Source organism: Rhodamnia argentea, chromosome 4 (assembly GCF_020921035.1).
Source record: "Rhodamnia argentea isolate NSW1041297 chromosome 4, ASM2092103v1, whole genome shotgun sequence".
Lineage (NCBI taxonomy): Eukaryota > Viridiplantae > Streptophyta > Magnoliopsida > Myrtales > Myrtaceae > Rhodamnia > Rhodamnia argentea.
In genome coordinates this window covers 14,122,189-14,136,620 of record NC_063153.1, presented here as the reverse complement: position 1 = coordinate 14,136,620, position 14,432 = coordinate 14,122,189, and the positions used below count along the sequence as shown (strand labels likewise).

The 14,432-nt window shown below is 42.4% G+C and overlaps 2 protein-coding genes across 3 annotated transcripts; one reads left to right on the top strand and one right to left on the bottom strand.

Moving 5' to 3' along the window:
• Nucleotides 1-598: 598 nt before the first annotated feature.
• Nucleotides 599-4,101, top strand: LOC115756341 (putative transcription factor bHLH041). Its single transcript, XM_030696064.2, has 8 exons — nt 599-767; nt 859-981; nt 1,122-1,236; nt 1,350-1,364; nt 1,465-1,527; nt 1,615-2,379; nt 2,613-2,999; nt 3,862-4,101. Exons 1-8 carry the CDS (start codon nt 655-657, stop codon nt 3,928-3,930), a joined length of 1,650 nt encoding a protein of 549 aa, XP_030551924.1. The 5' UTR covers nt 599-654; the 3' UTR covers nt 3,931-4,101.
• A 4,667-nt stretch (nt 4,102-8,768) lies between these two features.
• Nucleotides 8,769-13,169, bottom strand: LOC115756354 (DNA repair protein recA homolog 3, mitochondrial-like). Of its 2 annotated transcripts, none has more exons than XM_030696076.2 (8): nt 12,950-13,169; nt 12,409-12,466; nt 11,708-11,925; nt 11,458-11,545; nt 10,746-10,918; nt 10,363-10,509; nt 9,621-9,755; nt 8,769-9,357 (listed from the first exon to the last, which is right to left on the bottom strand). In XM_030696076.2, exons 1-8 carry the CDS (start codon nt 13,004-13,006, stop codon nt 8,992-8,994), a joined length of 1,242 nt encoding a protein of 413 aa, XP_030551936.1. In that variant the 5' UTR covers nt 13,007-13,169; the 3' UTR covers nt 8,769-8,991. The 2 variants fall into 2 exon arrangements, with proteins under 2 accessions (XP_030551936.1, XP_048133761.1); XM_048277804.1 differs by having other exon boundaries at nt 11,708-11,921; nt 12,950-13,000.
• Between the last annotated feature and the right edge of the window lie 1,263 nt (nt 13,170-14,432).

Genomic DNA, 14,432 nt, shown 5'->3' with positions numbered 1-14,432 from the left:
TCATAATCAACTAAAAGTTCGATCGATTCCAGACATACGCTTGCATCATGATCCGTCAATTTTTTTTTTTTCCACGGGTAGATTTTAGGATCAGTTCACACATTTTAATTATGATTAACTCGATTTAATAGAATTAGTCTCGATGATGTACGCCAAGTCCGCGAGCCCTCCGTTGATCTAAAGTTGCTTTTTTCGGGATTTCTAAGTTCCTCCCCTCTCTCCCTCGGCCCAATCTAAGCCTCGTGTACTTTTCAACGCTCCACCTCTCAAGACCTTCTCCTGTTTCCAAAATGGACCCTGTCATCCTGCTCAGCACCCAGTCCTTGGAAGCCAACTGCTGACATAACCTTCTGCGGAATAAAAGATTGGCTGCTTAGACTCTCTCTCTCTCTCTCTCTCTCTCTCTCTCTCTCTCTCTCTCTTCCTTATATATACCTGGGAATACTTTTCAGAAGCAGGACAAGGGTAGGGACACCACACCACCATCAAGAGGGGCCAGAAAAGGGCAAGAAACCAGAGAGAGAGAGAGGAGAGAGATGATCTGAACCATATAAGAGGATCTTCATGCATGCAGCATCAGTCCCCTTCTCTCTCTATCTCTCCGCTTCTTCTTCATCTCCATCTTCGTCTTCTCCATCCGCTGCTCATCATCCCATGGACGCAGCATTCCTCCTGGAGAGAGATGCTCGCTCCGAATTCCTCCACCTCATCGCCCAGTCCTTTGGTTGCAGCTACATCTGTCTCTGGTCCTACTTATCTCCCACCAGGTCCTCTCTCTCTCTCTTTTTCTCCACTGATGTTTAATTTAGTGCTCTCTGGGTGTTTGTGTTGGCTGATGATCTTGTCTTTTCCTGACAGCTGTTTGTGCTACTTGGATGGTCTCTTCCAGGAAGCTGCAAGCGGTCGCAATGGAAGCAACGTTCAACCCAGGAGACTTTTTGACGAATATAGGCAGTCTTTGTTCATCCTTGATCAGAACAGGTACTGCATGATCTGAACAATACATCTCTAACATTCAAAGAGCAAATAATTGACAGATTAGAGTTTTGGGGTTTACCCAATTTGAGAATTTCCATTTTTTTTTTTTTTAATTCATGTTGTTCCCACTTTATAATAAGCAGCAGCCACACCCAAGTCCCAGGATTGGCCTTCCGGAGCAGCAGCCCCTACCTTGAATTGAGAGAGGAAGACCTTTCAAGATTGGCCTCCCACTTTTGTCAAAGACAATTCTATCAAGTAATGTCTCGCATACCCATTTCGTAATTCTCATTCTTGATGCTGAATCTGACGTTTCTGCATCGTCTTACCAACTCAAAGGTGCTAATTTTCTCCCTTTCTTTTGATTGCAGGAAGCAAGCATCAAGGTAGGCATATGCAACAAAAAACGTGCTTTCTGATGAGCATACATGTAGTTTTTTCCTAGAATACCCTGCAGATCCTGATGAAGCTTAAACCTTTCTCAAGATTGCAGTATTCATGGGATGCAGGAGTGGAGAGATTGAGCTAGGCTTCTCCAACATACCTCAGGTAAATAAATTCAGGACGATGTTTTACGCAAATGAAGAAGATGAAGACGTCGGTATGATTAATCTCAGAAATGATTGTTTTTCCCAGGTTGACATAGAAATGCAGATGATGACCTTGTTCCCAGAGGATTTCTCGAGACAAATAGCGATGCGCGAATTGGCCCGAGCGACTGAACCAAACACTACTGCTATGACGAATCCTCCTTCGTCTTCCTCATCGTCTCTAAGATCGCTTTCCATGGACAGCCCGGAATACTCTTCTCTTCTCTTCAACATACCCACCACCACCAGTTCTTTCATTAACCCGGAATTTACCCTCAGAGAGCCTCCAATTGTAGAGAATATCACCACACAGCCGTTACCAATTATAACGACCACCACCCCTGCTACGAGTACAACTAGTACTAGTCCTCACCCATTGCAAGCAATGCAACAATTCGCAGGATCGCTCGGGAACATTCAGTTCCCGATTGTCCCTGAGAGCGAACACGCCGCTATGACGAGAGCCTTCCTTGCGGTTCTATCGTCGCCTTCTTCATCTTCTGCTTCGTCGCAACTACATCAGCAACAAATGAATGTCGAGAATCCTGGATCAACCGCATTCAGGAGGTATTCACCGGCTTTGCTTCCGAGACCGCAGATCAAGGCCAGCCCTCGGCAGCACAGCATGCTCAAGCGGGCGATCGCGTACTGCCGGAGCATGAACTTGATGCGGATGCGAGACCGGCTGCAAGGCGGGATCCGTCCGCCGTCGACCACTCAGCTCCACCATATGATGTCGGAGAGGAAGCGGCGCGAGAAGCTCAACGAGAGCTTCGTCGCATTGAGATCACTTCTTCCTCCTGGAACCAAGGTATGTAAGGTACTTCGAGAGACTTTTATCTTCTATAGCAAAAGAAAAATGATTTTTCCCACTTTTGGCATATATTCAAGAGGTTGTGACTTGAACCAATTCAGGTTTCTTTCTGGGTTTACATGGGATTTGTTATTTCGTGTAATCAAGCTGTTCAATGATCAGCTTATAATGTCATGTACAATTCAAGATGCATTACTCCTCAAAAGATCTGTGGCTATCACATTGTGCAGAAAGACAAAGCATCCTTGCTCGCGACCACGAGAGAGTACCTCAGCTCATTGACGGAACAAGTCGAGGATCTCCGCCGGAAGAACGCCATACTCGAAGCCCAAGCCTTGCCGCCGACGGAACCCCCGACCGGCGAGCCGAGCGGGTCGTCAAGCGATGGCTCTAGAGTCGACGTCCGAACGGGGACCGTCTCGGAGTCGACATCCCAAGACCGGACCGTGGATTTGCAGGTGACCGTGAGGGGACACTGCTCGGCACTAAATCTGGTGATTCGGATCCTCGAGTTCTTGAAGCAAGCGAGGAACGTGAGCTTGATGTCCATGGAAGCCGATACCCAAGTGCACGAATCAAACATCGTCAATCGGGTCAACCTGAGATTAAACGTCGAGGTATGCCCAATAAACAATGACGCGATAGATTTAACCAATTAGTGTTTAAATTCTATCTACTCTTTTCTTAATTAGCGGTAATATCTTTCTTACTATGAGACGTTTTTGAATAGTTTAAACATCAAAGAACAACGTAATCTTATTTTCTCTCATTATAAATGAAAAGTTAGTTATCACTCATGATCATATCATTCACTTCTAAAATGGGTCATACTACAAAAAAAAAAAAAATTAAGATAGGTATTTATATGTGTGAATTACGATTGTATGTGTCATTTTACGACACAATTTTATGAGTTTAATCAGTATGTTAGGATGCGCATGACAACGCTTCTACTCTAGAAATCAACTTCCGATAATAAGTTATCTGTTCTAATTTTTTTTTTACTCATTCAAGTGGCTTCAAAATTACTTCTGAAAATTAAAAAAAAATGCTCCAGAAATAGAAAAATAAAGTTGCATAACCAAACGGATTTCTGCTTCAGAAATCCTGTTACCAAATGTATTTCCGCTCCAGAAACACATGTGGAGCAGAAATTCTACTTTAGAAGTGTTTTCGTGCGCTCCTTTAATTTGTAATGCAATACATTCTAGGTGCACATGATTCACATATGATTCACATCGACGAGAAACACCACTCAAGATTCCAAAAAAAGGGAAAGAATCACTAATGAATTTTACGAACCTAATATGTATGAACTGTTTCATTCCCCTTTCGTCGTCTTGTTACGTTGAAATCGACAAGGACTAATTATAATTCAGATTATTCCATTTTTTTTAATTTTTTAGATTCAGGACAATCTTTAATTTGATATTAATTTAATGATGTTATTCAAAAATTTGGTCCTTTGTATTATTGTAGGGAGGCGAATGGGACGAGTCGGGCTTCCAGGAAGCAGTGAGGCGGGTAGTTGCTGACCTGGCACAATGACATTTTTCTTCGCCGTCGATTCAGATTTCCCAGCTTTTTCTCCAAGGAGTAGGTAGTAGTTATACTGTGCGGCGGCACATCCACGGCATATGACATGGCCTACCCCATCTTCACCGCTCGTCAACGAGCCGCTGCTCAATCTCGGCCGTCGATTCCCCGCTCGCGCGACGGTGATCAGGCGCGATTTCACGGTTCTCTTTACTAACGGAGCGCCGCCCCTCTGATTTTTGTAGCCACAATATAGTCTTCTTATTTTTTTTCTGGTAATTTTTCCAATAGACAATTCATTTGAGTAATTTTTTTTTTTCTTAAGAGAGATATTAGAGAACCGTTTATTAGAAACTGCAATAACCGATCATCCATTTTGATTGTGTCGGGATTTTGCCGGTAGGGTTTTCTGTTTCATCTCCGAATTTAGTGGCAACCGTCAGCTAATTTTTCGCATACCATATAGACTAGACCAGCATCTCCGATTCGATTCCGTAATAATAATCAGTAATATCCTGTGATATTTCATCTTGTTTCGATAGCATAAGATCGAGATCAAATTAGGAACCGAGCAAAAAAAGAAAAAAAAAATTCATACTGTCAATGCGATTCCCGATGCACTGTCGAATCATAAACGACGAAACTTCGTCGTTTTTAATTCCGGGGACAGCCCTGAATTAGCCGTCTCGAGACCGAAAAGAAAAAAGGGGAAAAGGAATTTTTGGAAAGACCCAGGATGTGTCGCCCAAATTGACTGCTGCTCGTATGAGGGGGAAGACTCTTCGACGCGAGGGCACCAAACCAAACCCATGGACAAAACATCCGACCGAGATCGATGAAGATGTGCCGTTCAAAGCTGGTCAAACGGTCAAAAGATTGGAAAAAAAAAATGAAAAATATTCTGGAACGCTCCTTTCCTCCAGCGGGACCCACCCAGACAAGGAAACGATCATCAAATTATGACGTCAGCTCCGTGGGTCCCGTCGACGTGGCAACCTGAAAACGAAACACTTGGCTGTGCACCCATTTGAGGTGGAATTCAAAAGGAGTTTTTGAAGAGTCGTTTTCTCTGTTTTGTACATGCGAATCGAAAAGCACTTTTAGACGGCGCTATTGACCGGACCAAACAGGAGAAAAAGAAAAAAGAAAATTTCCCACTCCAATCCGACGTCGCACTGTACACGTGTTCAAGCACAAATTTAGGGTTCTTGACGTCTAGCATCGTCATCTGACATGAAAATTTAGATTGATGAGCAAAATAAATTGCATGTATGTGAAAAACATAAGAGGAATTGACGAGAGGGGAGTTGTGCACGCAAAATAAACCGAAGCAGGGGTCCCATACCGTGCGATAATATCAATCCGAAAGCTTAAACCGATAGGCAGAGGGAGAACGCACACATATAAAAAGCATTTAATTCTCAAAACAAGCGATGTGAGATACTTTCGAATTTGTAATACAAAAAGAGAAAAACACTCGCATAAGAAGACAACAAATGAAGAGACTTCATTGGTTAAAAAAAGAAAAAGAAAACCTTTGTGATAATTCACATCGTTATTTACGTGCATAGTAAGATAATTTCATTTCACGTGCCAAACTAGATCATCGCTTTCTTGTGCATAGGTTAGAATTAGCTAATCAGGAGTGCCTCGTAACTTCATTTATAATCGCGTTCCCATTTATCAACTCATCATTAGGATAGTTCTATTATCGTCCATCCGACATGTCGCGCTTCGCCGAGTACTACGATTAGGCTTACATTTTTACCCATCATGGGAAGCCGCAAAATAGTCATAATCCGAATCGATTTAAGACTAAACCGACTAAATTAAAAGAATTTATAATTAAATTAGTATCTATACAGTAAGTTTAGGACAGCCGGGATATTTTTTTGTCGAAAGACCGAACCTGTCTTTCGCCAAGTTCAAAGCTATACTATTATTATTATTTTTTTTCTAACAAAGCCATATTATTAAAAAGCTGGTGGATCCCACTTTCTAGAAATTCGATTGCCTTCGTTTTCCCTTCCCTCTTTTCTACTTTTCTTCCGTCTAGAGTCCACATATCCACATCAAGAATTGACAAAATGATTAAAAAAAAAAAAAGGGGTAAGAATGATTTGTGGAGGGAAATTAAGAGAAGAGGTTTCGAAGAAGCTGGCTTTTCTCTTAGCAAAATAATTTTGCCATCTTTGCCCGGTTTCGAGGAAGCATGCAATGTCACTTCCTAATGAGAACGACACAGTTTTTATTGACCCTCCTGTTTCCACAAAGAAAAAAGAAGGGGCATTTGGGAGAAATTAGGCAAAAAGCCGCAAAGCTTGCTAGGATTTGTGTAAACATGAGGTTGAGGTTGAGTTTGACTATGTCACTCTTAGTCAAATTCTAATCATTGCTAAAATTTAAGGTAATTATAAAGTTGGAGGTATCTGTTATGTCATAATTTAGGAGGCCAAGTACAACCTGAATAGCATTATGTTAATGTTTAGAGCAAGGGAAGAGGGGGGGTTCATGTTGCACAACTTCTTTTAGGATTTTGTGCCCAATTTAATATGGGAGAAAGGAACTTTTTTTTTTTTTATGTTACAAATTAATTCCACGAAATGGGCTTCAATCATTGGCGTTAGGGGTGATCGATTGGAATCGGACCAGGCAGGGTCGGTTCCCAATTCGTGGAATCGGGAACCGGCCCGCCCAGTCCTAGAATCGATGACCTTTTTTTTTCTTATTTCTTCTATTCTCTATAGGTGGGGGTTTCCCAACATTAGAGAAAAAAATTACTAATTCGGGTTTGCTTAAGAATAATAATAAAAAAATAAAGGAATCTTGGCAAGTCCATTGGTCCGGTCTTGTCCGTCCGGTTCCTTATGTGAAACCGGGAACCAATCCGATTATTCTTGGTTCCAAATTTTTGAAACCGCAAACCGAACTGGTCCCCCAAAGAATCATCCAGAAATGGCCAATTCGATCTAATCTGGTCAAATACCTAGTTGGATCGAGACCGATGCACATCCCCGAGCGGCATGGCATAAAAATTATCAAAAAAAGTCCTACACCTACAATACGTAAGTCAATTCAATCATGAACTTTCTAATTTTATCAATTTAGTTCTAAACCTTTGCACGAAATTTTTATGTACTCCTTATGATCAATTTTTGCGAGAAATCATTTATCCGGCGATCCGGTCTTTGGAGTTTCGCTCAAAGGTTTACGACTCAATCGATAAAATTAAAAATTTAAGACTGAATTGACATATGTACAATAAGTTTCGACTTACCTTGTAATAATCAGACATGTATTTTGATGTTTTTAGAGCATGGTCGACCCATTTGTGCATCATCCTCTTCCGCTTATTGACATTATTCACTCCACCAAAATGACTAACATCGACTGTTCATGTGATGAACAATTGACAGGAATCCGAGGGTACATTTAGGGGTGTGCAAACTAGACCGGACCGGCCCGGACCAACCCGGGACCGGCCCGGACCGGCCGGGTTGGTCCGGTCCTTGAGGTGGATGGTCCGATCCCCGGTCCAAATAAATGGGACCGGTGATTGGGCCGTCCGGTCCTCGGGTTTCTTGCATTGGGACCGGACCGGCCCGGCCCGGATCGGACCGCTAATAATATATAATTATTTATATATAAATATATACAATTGCAAAAAAAAAAAATTGAAAACAAAACAGAATAATAAAAGTCCACTGCCCATTTTTTTCCTAACCTTGCACGGTCGCACTCTCCTCCTCAAGACTCTCTTTTTAGTCTTATTTTCCATCTTGTTTTTGGTCATCTTTTCTCTCTGCGAGGCTTTTTGAGTGCGGTTGGTGATGTTTTTATCATGTAATGGCTTGATTTGGTATTGAATTCGAACATTTTGGTCAAGTTCATCGATCATAAAAGTCATAGCGAGTTGCTATGTTTTTACCATGACATAATTTATTAAGTTGACTAGATTTTCAATAGTTAGCGGTCCTATTGGGCCAGGACCGAGACCGGACCGGCCCGGACCATGCACACCCCTATACCCATATGCAGAAACTCAAGCGTCGCCTGTCGTCAGTTGAAAGCGCCGATGCAGTGTCGGGTTCAAAGCGCAATTACGTAATTGACTGTGAACTTTGGTAGGGGACCCCTGACCGGTTTTGAGTCTTGACAAGGACGTATTAACGTCATACTGAAAGAGAGATGTGTCTGATCAATGAAATTGACCAGTTTATCTTTTTGTTGAATTCCACAAACAATTCCCCGGAAGGTACCTTCAAATTCAAAGTCCAAAAAGCCATTGATGCTGCCAGCCTCTCTCCCTGACTGAGGGTCCTAGGAGAGTGATGTTGAAGGTCACAAGCTGAACGAAGTATATGATTACAGGCCGGTGAGGATTTCAAACTCTTTGAAATCCGATATCGAATGCGATACAAACCTGTTAGTATGCATCTAATTAACTTGTGACTCGGCTGCTCAACCTTCGAATTAAATAGCGTCTGACCCGACTCTTTAAAATCTTTCCGATGACGGGGCATTCTGGTTCTGTTGCGTTTGGCAATTGACGGCGCTAAAGTCGCTAATTGATTAACAGGGCTCTCCATGTGGATCGGTGTTCGATGAGATATGGTACGAGGTACGCATCTTGTCACAAATGCTAATCAATAGCAAGCAATGCAGCGCAACCGGACATGCAATTACATGATGCAGGCAAAAGAGCTCGTCAAATCGTTCGAACCTCGAGTCTCGACATAATTCCGAACTCGTAAGCTCTGGCGATATATTCGATGCAAAATCTAGGAGTTCTCAGAACATAATATTTCCCGGAACATTCGAAACATTCACAACCTCTCTGGAAAAGGGGAAGGGGGGAAATGACGGTCACTGTTGCGGGAAATGATGTGAAGACTCCATCGCTTGCATGACGTTTCAACCGAAAACGACCTTACCAGCTTGGGTACATGTGCAATATAGCTGGAATTGCATTCGTCAGCCTAAGTATAACTTCAGCTATTAACAGTCAGGTTGCAGAATATGTACAATATGATACAGCAGAAGAAAGAAACCGTTACGTTACCACGTACATAACTAGGCTTCAATTGCAGTGGCCGAGTCCTCATCTGTGGAAACTATTTCTTCCAGCTTTCGGTCTTTGTCTTCTGGATCTTTAACCGTCCCGGCCACGAGCTTTTCCCTGAGTTTAGTCATAAGTTCTTCGCGGATGCTCTCATTGCCGTCCAAAAACCGTTTCAACGTTTCTTTGTTGTGGAAAGTCAGATCATTTAGTCCATATGTTGTCCCAGATTTAGTGATGAATTTGTGCTTCAATGCAAGATCAATGATCTCTGAATTCCGACATATTCCCTTGCCGAATTCCAGTTCAAGTTGTACTGTTCTAAATGGAGGGGCAAGCTTGTTCTTCACAATTTTGACCTGCACTTGTGTGCCTGTAGTCTGCATAGAAAACTGGAATAAGCAACATGATCCGAACCCCAACGAAGAATATTATTAGAATACACTGCTCGGAAGACAATATAGTGAAATGCTCCTGAAATGACTACGAGTATGAGCAATGATATAATTGATCATGCAATTAAAATACTACTCAGAGTCGGATAATCCAAGCTTCAAACACGTGAATCGAAGTAGAATGATATATTTCAGCCAACCTCGTTTCCGAATAAGAAGTGCCGTAAATATATTTACAGATCAAATACCTCTTCGCCCCTTTTGATAAACCCTGTTCTCTTAATGTTTAGGCGCACGGAAGCATAAAACTTCAAGGCATTTCCACCACAAGTAACTTCAGTGGGTCCACCAAAGCCTCCAAAGGTCGAAAGCTTGGATCTCACCTGAAAGAAAATAAAACTAATGTAGTTAGCTAGAACATCGAAAACTTCACTCCATCAATTGCACCGCAAGTGCAAACGAAAATCTAAAAAGAAGAAAAGAAAAGAAAGGGAAGCATGACAGGAGAATTCACAGTGGAAAAGAAAATAAAAGGAAGCATGAAGGAAAAATTCATGTTTGTAGTTGCAATTTCCTGTGCTAGATGTGACTCTATTTTTGTCAGCATACATCTGCCATGCAGTTAGGGATTATTAAACTCTTAAAAGCAGCAACAGGGAACGAACCAGATGGAATATTCAAGCATAGATCCAAGTTATACTTCCAATCAACCGAAAAGCAAGCTTGAACTATTCATTCTAGCTGGACCAATCAAATCTCATGCAGAAGCACGGGGAAAACATAGTCTGCACTCTCGCGTCTCACACAGGCCTCATCTTTGTTGCGGCCTCACAACCTACTTATCTTGACCATGAAAGAAAACATTCGAACAGCTTGGAATGCCCTTCAAAAGAACTCTCGTCCATGAAGGTAATTGAATATGACAGATTAGCTTTCAACATGATAAATTTACAACCACAATTACAATTGTCCAGTCTCCAGAAGGTATACCTGATTTACAAAGATTAATATAGACTGTGATAGTGATAAGGAGTGACTTAGTTTCCGAAGTGCCTGGCTCATCAGCCTAGCTTGCATTGCCATGTGAGCATCCCCCATCTCACCATCGAGTTCTCCTTTTGGCACAAGTGCGGCTACCTACAAATAAAGTAAATTTGATACTCATATACCTCACCTGGAATTTAAGATACGTGATAAAAAGAAGATTCTAACAGTTAAAATGGTAGAATAACCTAGTTATCCAAACCTACACCAACATTGATGCTGCTTCTGTTGTCTGAGTATTGACCTTCTGCAAACAGAATTTCCATATTCTAATGATGTAATGGATCTGGCAGTGTTCACTACATACACTTACAGTAAAGAGGACTTACACTGTCCACAACAACGACATCTACAGAACCACTCCTTATTAAAGTGTCCACAAGACTCAAAGCTTGCTCGCCGCAATCTGGTTGGGACAGAAGCAAATTCTCCGTGTTCACTCCAATAGCCTCAGCAAGTGCAGGGTCAAGAGCATGCTCCGCATCAACAAAAACACAGTAACCTACAGAAAATGAGTGCTTGCATAAGGCAAAGTCTCGACATGTTGGGAGTCAACCAATAGGTTGCACTCCTGACTAAACCACTACAAAATAAAAATAAAAATAAAAAGAAGATGAAATATCCTCAAACAGAGTGCACTATGAGGTGCCAGTTATTATGATAAGCTCCATTTCAGCACGACAATATGGGATTCCAAGAACTCTGAATGTGTACCGCCACTGTTTTCCCAAGTTACATGTACCAATAAATATATGGCCTGCTCATTAAATATGCAAGTGACACTTTTCTATGCATTAAAACAGGATTCATCAATAGCACAGCATATCAATCTGTGCTAGCTGCAAAACTTGTTAGCAAGGATAATCACTTCATAATAAGAAGCTTACATAAAGTGAAGTGAATACAAGACTGCTGATACCATTAAGTGTAAAGCTTTGATGAGATGCCTGGCAAACATAAATACACACTGGACAATAATGTTCTTTTTCTTGAATAGCCAGGTATAGGTGAGAGAGAGACTTTACGAGTTTAAAGTGTCACCTCCTTGCTTCTGTGCTTCAGCAATCACATGTAATGCAAGTGTTGTCTTTCCTGAAGCTTCAGGACCATATATCTCTACAACACGCCCCTAAGGAATTCAACAAGCATTGATCACGGAACAATGGAACATATCGGACATGAGAATTACATAAGTCCACTTTATATTTTCTGTGAAAAATACATATAATTTGAAAGCCACCTGGATCAAATGAACCAGAAACTTTATTGTATAAAAAGAGTATCCAAGTACCTTTGGAAGTCCACCAATTCCAAGAGCCATATCCAAGGCAAACGAGCCAGTGGAAATGACTGAAACTTGCCTATGAGAGACACATCGACCAAGCCACATGATTGACCCCTTTCCAAAGGAGGAAGTAATCTGATCCAGAGCTTGTTGCAAGGCCAAATCTTTCTTAGAAATATTCTCCTCATTAGACTCCCTCCCATCAGACCTGGATCTCGTCCTACCTTCGTGCAGGGAGAAATTGACAGTTCAGAAGGGAAGTACAGACTTCATGTGTAAACTCAAAAGCAGAAGGCTCACTCAATCCAGCATGATCCTGTTTCATTCTATTATCACGATGCTGTAACAAATATGACAGATCTCTTGCCCTTCCAGGAAAAATAACAGACATTTTTTTTCTAAGAGTGCCTTCCAACTAAAGAGAGCTGGGGACGCTATATGGTCTAGCGTGAATTACATCAATGAAGAACGTATGTATTGTCGATTTAATACACGTTTCAAGGCACTGCTTATATTCACCAAATAGGACCACTTGACCTCTTAAAGCACGCATAACCATTCAAATTAAGTAACTTGTCATATAACCATGAAAACTTGCAAGCAACGGACACTAAATAGAGACTTCACTGGTAATGCCCGAGAGAGTGTCTTTATCACATAAGGTAAGAAATGCAGAATCTTCTGAGATTCGTAGGGAGAAAGAGCACCTCCAGAAGAGAAGTTGCAAATTTGAGAAGTAGTTCTAAATAGCCCTGCCCAATGGCCCTGCAGTCCAAGAGAAAATTAGAACGACTACCCCAAAAGGAGGAGACCAATGCATGAGTAAAATGTAACCCACGACACAGCAATTCCCTCTCCCAGAGAGTTGAAGAGCAGGAACAACCTCTGACTTCAAAACAGTGCAAACTGCTAATGCCATAAGCATTAAAGTATCTCCAAACTCGGCACAATACCAGTCGCCACTCTTTTCAGTCAGCGAAGAACCACCATTATAACCAGACGCACGAGCAATCCAAACACGATTTCACCCTTTTTCCCCCCCTTCTCGCAAGTGAGCAACTTCCGCAAGCTCAATAAAAAGAGAGGAAAATTCGACAAAGAAAAAAAGAAAGGACAAAGAAAACGGAATCCCACGGGCGCAAACAGAGCAAGATCACAGAGGCGATCAAATTCAACTGTAAAATGCGAACCGATCACAGCAAGCTCAAGAATTTGAAGTACAAGAACTGGGGACGGAAAAAGATCGACCTCCGATTTGAGCAAGAAGCGTCTGAGAGAACAAGCGCCTCGAAGAGGCCTCGCCATTCAAGCGATCGCGCGCAGCCCCACCATGGAATCAGCGGGAGACGAAGCCGAGAGTCGGAGCTCTAGTCTAATTCCCAGTCCTACCGTAGGACGGAGCAGCGAGCCCTTTCGATCCCGTCGATGTTTCTCGTGCGACAGGCCGTACAATCGAATTTGGACAGGTTAACGAGAGATAAGGGGTTCATCAGTCCCAACAGAAATGGGGGGTTAACATAGGGTGCACATGGTAACACTTCTCTCCGACAAATCAACTTCTGATCAGAAATTGATTTTTCCACTCCTCTTCAAAAGTAAAAGTTGATTTTTCTACTTCTACTTTAGATTGATTTCTGATCAAAAAAATTCGTTTGGTAACGATTAAAAATTTCTACTTTTGAAACATTATTAACAAAATATTCGGCGGCGATGATCGACGGTGGTGGTGGTAGTAGGCGGTGGCGGCGGTCGGCGGTGGTCGGTGGCTGCGGCGGTTGTGGTTGGTGACCGGCGGCGGTGGTGGCGGCAGTGGGTGCGATGGACGGTGGCGGCGGTGCGCGGCGACAGCGGTGGGCGGCCGACGACGATGGGTGGGTGGTCGATGGCGGTGGACGGCCATCGGCAATGGGTGGGTCAGAGCGTGCAGCCGCAGCAGCTGTGGTCGGCGACCCGCGGTTGCAGCAACGGTGGTCGGCGGAGGCGGGTGTGGTCCAAGAAGCGATTACGGAGGCGAGAAGTTAAAATTTTTTACTTCTCAAAATTGACCAAAAATCCTATCATAAGTGAAAAATCTTATCAAAAGTAAAAAATCCTACCATAAATAAATTTTTTTATTAAATGAATTTCTGCTTCGATCAAGTTTTTATCAAACACATTTCTTTGCCAGATGAACTTTTGGCAAAAAAATGAAAATTCTGAAGTGATTTCATGCGCACCCATGGCGAACAGAACACCGTGTTTTGACTTCTATTCGATGACTCGGCTCCCATGAAATATCGTATAGGTTCGTCCAGACCCTCTTTCTTCGTAAGTGATTATCGAGTCTCGATCTGGGTCGCGACATAAATACGAGTCCCGTCCGGTGCAGTTCCGGTGGAGCTACAGCCCGGTCGAACCCAAGTTTTGAGTTATCGTGAATGCGTTCGAACGTACGTTGATTAAGAAAGGTGCGAAACCTCAAAAGTTGCGGAACCTCGAAATCGGGTGGAGCAAAAGAAGCGAGCTGGCTCTCCTATGACTATGTCAGTGTCGAAGCTATAGGTCACTAGTTACCGATGATGATCCAGCATGGCGGTTTCTCTTCGATGTTGTGCTTGTTAAACCCTGGCTGGAGGACTGATCCCATCCGAGAACAAAGTTAGACCAACATCAACTTTTACTAATGCTCCGGAAAACATTTTCTGAAAAATATCAACTTATGAAGTATTTTTACTATCGATAATAATTTATA

Excerpts from the sequence above, each read along its gene's own strand:
- LOC115756341 (XM_030696064.2), top strand. The coding sequence starts at position 655 with ATGGACGCAGCATTCCTCCTGGAGAGAGATGCTCGCTCCGAATTCCTC. Across the intron at positions 768-858 it reads TCCTACTTATCTCCCACCAG|CTGTTTGTGCTACTTGGATG; the intron begins GTCCTCTCTCTC and ends TTTTCCTGACAG. Across the intron at positions 1,528-1,614 it reads GCTTCTCCAACATACCTCAG|GTTGACATAGAAATGCAGAT; the intron begins GTAAATAAATTC and ends TGTTTTTCCCAG.
- LOC115756354 (XM_030696076.2), bottom strand. The coding sequence starts at position 13,006 with ATGGCGAGGCCTCTTCGAGGCGCTTGTTCTCTCAGACGCTTCTTGCTC. Across the intron at positions 12,467-12,949 it reads GCTTCTTGCTCAAATCGGAG|GGCCATTGGGCAGGGCTATT; the intron begins GTCGATCTTTTT and ends CTTGGACTGCAG. Across the intron at positions 11,546-11,707 it reads GAATTGGTGGACTTCCAAAG|GGGCGTGTTGTAGAGATATA; the intron begins GTACTTGGATAC and ends TGAATTCCTTAG.